The sequence below is a fragment of the Fonticula alba genome (assembly GCF_000388065.1).
Source record: "Fonticula alba strain ATCC 38817 unplaced genomic scaffold supercont2.12, whole genome shotgun sequence".
Classification (NCBI taxonomy): Eukaryota; order Rotosphaerida; family Fonticulaceae; genus Fonticula; species Fonticula alba.
Genome location: NW_009242982.1, coordinates 150930 through 160270, shown reverse-complemented (window position 1 = coordinate 160270; position 9341 = coordinate 150930). Strand labels below are relative to the sequence as shown.

Sequence of the window (9341 nt, the reverse complement as noted above, 5' to 3'; positions counted from 1 at the left end):
TCTCTCTCTCCTCCTTCTCCACCCCGTACGGCCAGCCCGCAGAGTGTCCCCACCCCCTTTCTCGCACACGCGGCCGGCAGCGCGGGGTTCTCCAGCTTCAAATGTACTTCTGTGCGCTTCTGCATCTTCTCCGCGGTTTCGCCTGCCGCAAAAGGGGCCTTCCGGTTGGCTGCCCCTATCTCCCTATCCGCTCGTGCAAGAGCGGGGGGTGTGCCTCCCTTGTCCTCTCGATATGTGTCCGTGCCTTTCTGGTGCTTCCCTGCCGCGAGGAACCCCTCCGCCTGGTTGCCCTCCTCTCTTTGGCCCGCTCCGATGGTCAGAGAGGACACCGGATTGCCATTTTGGCGTCTTGCCGGGGAGTCGATGCGGCGAGGGGGGCATGCTCTGAGACTGGTGAATGGGGGCGGGACGGAGGATGGATTCCCGCCCCCCCCCGTCACAGCACAGGGAAATGGGGGACAATCGAGAGGAATTTCAGGGGAGCCCCGACGTCGGGGGCAGTGTGTGTGTGTGTGTCTGCACAGGGGGGGGGGGGGGGGGGGAGCCATTGCAGGCATGGCAGTCAAAGTGTTGGGGCAAGACCGATCGGGCCCCGCTTGAGTCGGCAGTGCTGCCTGGGCATGGTCGTCTTCGGGCCGATCGGGCCCGCTCCGGCCGAGAGACACAGCACGGGGGCGAGAGAGGTCGAGCCGAGGCGAGGGGCATGCATGGGGAAATGAATATAAACCACGTCCCATCCCCGGGGAGAGAGCAGCAGCCTGAGCGAGCGCGAGGGGGGCGGGGGCGGACCGAGGGGGGAGGCGAAGGAGAGCGGCGTGGCGAGCATGGCCCACCCTGCAACCGGGGCAGGGGGACCCGAGGAAAGTGTTCCGCAGGCTGGTCTCAGCTTGCCAGGGGGGTGGGGGGGTGGGTGGTGCGCATGGATCAGAACAGCTGGCGCGTCACGGGCCAGGTCAGCCGGCTTGCTCCGGGCTTCAGAATGAGGTCGACGGCCGAGCCAAACCGGCAGCCGAAGGCCAAGATCGCCGATCCATCTGGGATGATCGAGAATCAGAAGCCGCTGTTCGATGCGTAAAATGAATAGACAAAACCTAAACCCCAGCACACATTTGGGACAACATCCAATGGGCTTTGCAAAGATATAAGTACAGAACCAGACCAAGCACGAGCGAAGTGCAGCATGGCGGTGCACGAAGGTAGCCCGGCGCGTATCACATGCGGCGTCTCATGATCGGACGTGTTTTACGATCCGCTTTACAAGAACATTGTCGCACTCCGTCGACACCCCGGCCGGCGGCATATCTGGGCCGGGGGCAGGGGCGGGCCGGGCGTGCACCGGCGCTCGGCAGATTGGACTCGAGCTTTTTGACCGCCTACGTGGCCCTCATTGCCTCCTGCAGATCACGCATGACACCCCCTCCCTCTCGCCCTGCCCCGCCCCGCCCCGCCTCGCCTCACCTCGCCTCCTCATGCCTCCTCATGCCTCCTCATGCCTCCTCATGCCTCCTCATGCCTCCTCATGCCTCCTCATGCCTCCTCATGCCTCCTCATGCCTCCTCCGCACGTTGGCTTGGTTTGGTAGGGAGAGCATGCTAGCAGGGTGTTTGTCATCAGCCCATCAGCCTTGGTGCGTATGGAAAATGCCCGCCCCCAGGGCGTTACCTCCTTGATGGTTCCCCCCACTTTGCAGCCGATACTCCCTGAGCGAGCCGCCCAGATCCGGCCCCGGGGCCACACACATCTTTCGAGGCTGTGCCCTCATCCCGGCTCCCTCCTCTTCGCTTGCATCTCCTGTCACATTTCCATCGCCCCGCCTCTCGGTTCATGGGTCGTGTCAAGGCAGTCGCCCGGTCTGTCCAGCACTCGTTCGGCTACCAGCATGGGGACCACACACCGAGTCTCCAACATGCCGATAGGCGGGTCATGGCGATAACTCTCGCGCTGAAGCTGCATGCGCATATGGCCTGGCCAGGGGGGGGGGGGGGCACACGAGTGACCATCGTGTAGATGACAGTGGCTTCCGCAGGAGGGTGGGACTCGCGATCGGTGTTGGCACGCAAAAAAAAAAAAAGGCAGCCAGGCGCGCGGGGAGCGATCCGGGCACATCCGGCGATGGGACGCCGCGTGACTCGAATCACAGGTCACGCGGAAGAAATGAGCCTGACACGCTCGTGGCGTGATCAGTCACGTAAACATCGCCGAGCAACCGGGCTCTTCACAAGCTGAGGGGGGGGGGTGGGACATCTCCGCGGGAGCCCCAGCTCGGGGGAGGGCGTGCCCACCAGCACCGGCAAGTTGGGCCGCGCCTAGTTCCGGTTCTGTGCGCCAGGCTAATTCCCGGTTGGCACTCACAGCTGACCGCTGGCAACTCGGGAGGGGGGAATGTCCGTTGCACACTGGCGTCAACCCGGCGGTGGCGTGCCGGCGTCGCGCGGTTGGCCAAGAATCCGTCCGCTGTCCCGCCCCCTCTGCTGTGGACGCGCGCCCGCCCGAGGACCGGCCCGCCCGTGGTGTGATGCACGCACGAAGAAAACCGAGGTACGCCCCCTCCCCCGCTTGATCCACAGTTTCACACCCGTCATCCCCCCCCCCCTTTTCACACCCCTCCTTCGCACACCCTTTCCATGGCCTTGTTCACCCCCTCCCTCCCTCCCTCCTGGCTACCGCTGCCCTCCGCCGTTGATGGATGGCCGTTGGCCAGCGAGCTGCTGCCCCTCTCCTGCTTCGGAGGATGCCTCGTCCCCTGGGCATGAGCACACCCCGGTTTTCCCGCCGCTCCATGTGTATTGTTCATCCTTTAGGCTCGTGCGCTTGCCGCTTCTCTCCCTCACCGCGCAATGCGCCGCCCATGGCGCGCCTACTGTTGCTTCGGGCCAACTTCCTCGGCATGTGTTTTCCCATGTTCCCACGGTGTGCATCCTCCTGCCCGTGTACTTCCGGGCGGATTGCTCGTGCAGGCTGCGTAGCTCGCGACCAGGCAGCAGCGGTTGCACGGCCGTACAACGGCCGCCTCCCGAGCATGCAGCCCATGTCGGCCACGCCTGCAGTCTGGGCCACCGGTGGTCCATGCAGCTTGTATGGGCGGGGATCATCCATGCACTTTCCATCGCCCGGTGTTGGCCTCGTCCTTCGGGTCACCAGGCTGTCGAGGGACACCGCCCGCATGGTTTTGGGTCTCTGGTGGTCTTCCAAAAAAGGGTCTATGTCTCTTGTTCCGGCGCGCGGTCGGTCTCCAAGACCCACTTGTCTTCCTCCGCTTGCACTGGTGGGGCTAATCGTCACGACCACGCCCATTTGCCCCCCACAGGATCCCGGCAGACACCTGTCTCGCCCGCCTCCCCTTTGCATCTGCAGATGATGCACAACAAAAGCAGCCCGCCCGGGGGTGGCCGGATGCCATGCCCGAAGCATACGGCTCGGCTTCCGGCATCCTCAGATGGCCTTGTTTCTTCGTTTCCCAACGCGCGCGTGGCGACGGGTATCCTGTCACCTCGATCAGCCACCTTGTCATGGCGGCGCACCATCCGGAGTTTGGGCTTCAAGTCATGCCCACTGCCTTGCCAGAGGTGACACAGGGCGGTTATCCTGGCAAGGCGGATGCGCTACGAGCCACTATCCAAACCGTTGACGTTTGCCTCTCATCCAATCGTCGCAGACTGTTTGCCGGCCCTCCTGTCGCCAAGGTTCCCCGGCCGTTTGCCGTCACAAAGCGTCCTCCTCCTTTGCTCCTCTCCCTCGCGGTGGGTTGCAACCTGCTTGCGGCCTGCTTTCCTTGGTCCACAAGTCCTCTTCGCCCTGCAATTGGCCACCTCGCGACCCCTGCTCCCCCGAGAAGAGACAATGGGCACTCACACATGCGATCTCAGGGATTGCTGTGTCGATTGGCCAAGTGGGCCCGGGCCACTGGGGCAGCCCATGCGCCATCGGGCTATGTGCCGCACATTTCCACCGGACTGCTCAATTGACACTTGCGTCTCTTGTCCGGCCAAAGTGCTGGGGTTCACAGTTGGCCACACGTCCGGTCGATGTGGTGCCTGCTGGTCCTCACCTCTGCTCAAGGGAGAGAGAGAGGAGGAGCGCGGGAAGTGGCTGGCACTTGGCATTGTCATGTTGCGGACATCGAGGAGCTTGCCTTCCCCGAGGCTTTCTCGTCTGGTGCGCGTCGCAGGAACTCATCTATGCATGGACACGTTCTCGCCGGACGACAGGCGCAGGATTGTTGTGCCACCACCTGTGGTGAATCTCGCCCGGTGCATGGCACGGCAGCAGCGCCGGCCGTGTGCTGTCCATCCCCGGCGGCCGATGTGCGCGCGAAACAGCATGATGAAGGGCCCTCCGGAGATGTGTTGTGTTGTCGGGCCATCTTTCTGGCGGTGCCCGTACATGCCTGGGCCTGTGGCGTGCACTTGTCCGGGGGTACGTCCTGCCCAATTTGAGCCTCTCCATGCCTCACGTCCTCTGTCATGGCACCGAGCTTGTCTTTGGGCGTCCTCACTGCCCTGCCGTTGTTGAGTCTGACCGGATGCGCGCTTACGGTGACGACTCGAGCTAGCCCCAATACTGGGACTGCCGCCTGTCAGCTCATCCCCAAGCTGCGCTTCGGCATCTTTCAATGTGCCCCCTGGCGTGGATGATTCCCTCATTTTGAGCCCCCCGCCCACCTGGCATCAAACAACCACGCCAAAAGCACGGTCGCCGTTTCACCTCCAAACAGGTGCATCCCCCACTCAAGCCTGTCTGCCTTCTTGCAATCGGACCCCAGCGTGTACGACAAGAGTCTTGGCTAGCCACCTCGGTGATCCTGCACCTCTCGATGGGAGATTGTCCTCCCGAGCTCCGCCAGTCTACTCTATGGTTGGCTACGTCTCCAGGGAAAGCTCAACATCTCCCGCATCGCGTAGACCACGCCACAAGCCAGAAGGCGGGCGCCTCTTTCCTCTCTCCCTTCCCCTCCCTCTTCTTTCTTTCTCTCTCTCTCTCCCGTTCCTTCCACATCTTCCCAGGGGCTGTATTCCGCGCTCGGTGTTGTGATTCCGGCGCATTCTCGGTCCCGATGGGGATGGGTTTCGACTTCTTCAAACCGGCGTTCCCTGAATCAGATCGTGGCGGGCTTCTTGGCCGAAACCCACCTGTCCTATCGGCTCCGCTGCCAAGCAGCTCAGCCACACTATGATCTGCGCCTTGCTGGACTGCTCAGGAAGCAGAGGCTGTCCTATCCAGCATGTCGGCGACATCTCCCCAAGTCTTGGCGCAGGCTACTCGAATAATTGAATTTGCTGGGACAAGAGGGGCAAAATCGGGGGGCAGCGCGGGGCTGGACAAAGTGGCCCGCAGTCTCGATCAGACCCAGGGACCAGCACCAACGGTGACCAGAGGCATGGTTCATGGTGGCCCGGTGAGGGAGAGACCCTTGGTCTGAGGAGGCAAGATGGCGAGACGCGAATCCTGAGCGTCAGGGCGATGTCGTTGCCGAAGGTGGCGGGTTCCTGTGACATCCTGGGGCGAGGGCCACCCGCACACAATGGGATCTCAGGAACGCCAGACACCCAATCGTCTGTGTTATGGCCATGGCTGTGGCCAGTGCCCAGGTGTCTGCCGCTTCCTCCAAGTAGGGGTCAGCAGAAGGGCCGGCCAGGTGCCTGGGGGGCGTGCCTTTTCGGACGCCGGCATAGCTCGGCATTTTCCAGCATAAAGGGCCTCAACCTGGCGAGTGCCATTCCCCCTCCTCCCCCCTGATCAGAAGCCGGCAAGGCAACCCCCACACATGGGTCCAAGGGCAGGGAGTGGGCTCGGGGCTGACAGCCGCCGATCCTGGCAGACTGCTTGTCCCCATTTCCGCGGGAGGGAGGGGTTCAAATTTGGGGAGGAACGACGCTCCCGGGAGTAAGCCGTCGCTCCGGCAGGCTGGCCGGAAGGACCCTGTCTCAGGGGCATGCGGCCGATCAAGCCGGCGTGCTCCTGCCTGGCATGCAGGGCCTTCTTGAGGGCATGGCTCGCGCTTCGCACATGTGGCCAAAGCCCAGCCGCGCCATCCTCATCGTCCGAGGGCGGTCTGATCGGAGGATCCAAGCCTGCACCTGTAGAGCGACAGCCAGACGGGCGGCATCGGAGGGGGAACACCAAGGCCGAGGTGAAGGCGGTCCACGCGATGTCGCCCTGCTGTCTCTGGGGCCGGCGTGTCTTGCCAGAGGCTGGGTGCTGCCGGGGCAGTGCTGATGCTTCGGCTAGGGAGTCTCTTTCCAGAATAGCACCGTCTCATGCCGACATCGGACGGGTCGGCTGTCAAGGAGCAGGAGCATTCGACACCGGAGGGTGAGGGATCTTGCCCGGCTGGGGAGGACGCAGCGAGGGTGGGTGCCCAAAGGGAGGGGAGAGCCCATTCACGAGTGCACAACAGAGCCGATAGGCATCTGGACATTGTGAACTCAAGAGCGAAAAGTCAGAACACGCCTGAACAGCAGGGGCGCTTGACCGGTGCCCACCATGCGTGCCGACAGGCAGCGAGTAGGCTAGCTGCCTCGGGAGAGGAGGGGAAAGCCGCCGTCTCGAAGCGGCATCCCCTGTACAGCAGGCAGGAAGGGAGAACGCCACACTTTGAAACCCTCCTGTCGTTGATGAGGATGTCCCAGAAGGCAGCCACAAATGTGTGCCATCGGCGAGGGGGAGATGCCCTTTCAAAGCCCCCCCCCCCCGGATCCGATGGAGGCCTTGTGAAGGGAGGACATGGGGAGCGGAGGAAGGGCGATGGGAGGCGGTGCAAGCGACGAACCAGGTCATAATAGTAGGCCGCCAGAAGGAGAGGGGGAGGTATTCAGCGCGAAATGCAGTTGGTGCGCGACTGGTGATCTACATGTCGACTGGTTCAAGCAGCCTCATGGAGAAGCAAGCGGATGTGTGGCATGGAGGGCGGGAGCGAAAAAGGCATGACGATGAAAGGAAGAGGGGAGGGAAGGGCTGCTGGTGAGGGGGGCGGGGTGGGAAAAAACCGAGCAGCCTTTTGGGTGCCTCGCCCGGCTGCGGGCTGGTCTGCCCTGTTGCGGCGAGTTACTAGCGGGGAAGACCGTGCGGTGGGGAGAAAAAGGGACACTGACGATCGAAGATGAGGAGAATGATGTATATATTCCTACAAATATAGATATCTTAAAAGGGAGGGCTGTATAGTTTCTAATTCTTTTATGGCAACAAAGTCCCTCAATTCTCCACTTCATCAGGAGAGAAAAAGAAAATAAAGCCCCAAATGAGGTTTCCAAATACTGACATAAAAGTATTTCGGGACACACATAAATATGTGCTTGAAGTGTCTGCGACCGGATGCCTCTGCTCCCGCGCCACCATCGCCGGGAGTCTTGCACACTTTGTTCCCAATGTGAGAATGCTGTGTTGGGTTGATCCTCGCCACCTTGGCTTCACCGTGGCAGATTGCTTGGAATGGGCGTGTGGCCGTGCCCCATTCTTACTCGACCATCCGTGTCGGAGGGGCTTGGGATGACATTCATTTGCTGGCGGTCCGTCTCCCGGGGACGTCTTTCCCATAGCCACTCTCCTCCCTCTCTTTTTGACACCCTCCCCTCTTTGCTTTCTCCCTTCTTCGTCCCTCTATCTTTGCCTGTCATCCTGCTGGCGCCCTTCCTCGCTTTCTCTTCCTTTTGTTCCTCCTCCCCCCGCCCCTTCTCCTTCCGCCCTCCGTCATCCCGGTCTCCCGGTCCTCCGCACCACCCCGGCCCTCCACACCATCCACGCCACCCACACGCGCTTTGGCCCATTCTTTTCTCCTCTTGCTATGCCTCCCCGCACCAAGAAGGCAAAAGCTTCGGCCGCGACCCCGAGCGAGTCTGCCAAATATGTTCTCCCAATCATGTCGGGGACTGAACGCCCGTTCTATTCCCCCGGAACTCCTCTGATGTTGGTGGTGGACTTCCCATCATGCCCTCCCAGCCCTAGTCCATCGCCTTCGATGACACCCTCGGCCACAACGCCCGTTCTTTCAAGCCAGCCCGTGGATTCCTCCCCGACTTTGGTGTGTCCTTTCCTCCTCATGCTGCCCCTCGGTTCCTTCGACCGTGTCCTCATTCTGACTGCCCACCTCTTCCGGGCTCTGTGCAGTCGGGTCCCGCTTCGCCCGGGGCCCGGACCATCCCTCTGGCGGGGCCTGCTCCATCGACTCCGCTGCCGATCCGGGGGATTGGATTGCCCTTCCGGCGCACGGCCGCCGCCTTCGCTACCTTTGCTCCGGAGGCATTTGAGCAAACAGCCCTGAAGATCTGGATCCACCAGATCCCCAAGTCCCTGGGGCTCGAGGGGCTCTTTGCGCTTTTCCCCTCCGAAGTGGCGTCCTTCATCCTGACCGGCCCGGCCAAGCAGCCGGCCACCTCTCCGCTGGAAGCCACCGATGCCGACGACCCTGCCTGCTTGGACAAGGGCGACCTCTGTGGGACGGACTTGCTGCAGGTTGGCGCCCCCTCGAATGTGGTCCTCAACCCGGCTGGCGTGTACTTCCGGCTGTTCTCGAATTCCCCCCTGACGGAGGAGCACTGCAGCGCCGTCATCTCGCTTCCAACCTCGGACTTGGCGCTGGCGCTGGCTCGCCACTTGGAGTCCCTTCGCCATACGGTTCCCGAGGCGGCGGAGCTCATCGTCAGTTTGTCTTCACATCGCCTGACCCCGGTGCCGTCGTTCTGCCGGCCCTCGGTGGAGCAGCCTGGGGGCATTCCCCTGCGTGAGGCCCAGCCTCCAAGCGAGCGCTTCCTCGAGTATGCCGCTCGCAGGGCCGCCCAGGCCACCCCGCTGAACAGACAGGCCTTTTGAATGGCGAAAGCGCGTGCGTGTGTGCTTGATGTGTCTGACCATCGCGCCCTGCATGGCCTCAATCTTTCTCGCAAGAAGAAGCAGCCTGGCCCACTCTGCCGTGGTGGAGACCAAATACACGCACTCACGGGGAATAGCCGATTGACTGGGAGGCGGGTGGGAATCTGCGCGTCCGGCACTTTCATCTGCGAGCCGCGTCTCGCCCGTTGCCTCGCTCTTTTTGGCGAGGGGTGCCCTCGGCAGCGGTCGCCCCTTTCATCCTGGTCAGGCTAAGCAACACAATGCCTGGCCCCGGCCACCATGCGTCTGTGGAACGCGGAATCTAGCACCGTCCGTCGGGACTTGGGACTTTCCCCCCGTTCTCCCCGTACGCGCCCGGGTATTTTGGATGCATCAGTCGAAAGCCGGCAGGTCCCCGCCACTCGGGGGATCCAACTCCCAAAACGTGGATGTGCCTTCGGCGGGGACATTTGGCAAAGGGAGAAGTGCTGTCTATTGAGAAGACCCTGAAACTGCGTGGGGAGAAGGAGGGGGGG

General features: G+C 62.4%; 1 protein-coding gene across 1 annotated transcript; it reads left to right on the top strand.

Moving 5' to 3' along the window:
• The first annotated feature begins 7511 nt into the window (after positions 1-7511).
• H696_05582 (hypothetical protein) lies at positions 7512-8941 on the top strand. The gene is made up of 2 exons (XM_009499396.1): positions 7512-8017; positions 8104-8941. The coding sequence occupies exons 1-2, from the start codon at positions 7781-7783 to the stop codon at positions 8803-8805; spliced, it is 939 nt and encodes a 312-aa protein (XP_009497671.1). The 5' UTR covers positions 7512-7780; the 3' UTR covers positions 8806-8941.
• Positions 8942-9341: the final 400 nt, after the last annotated feature.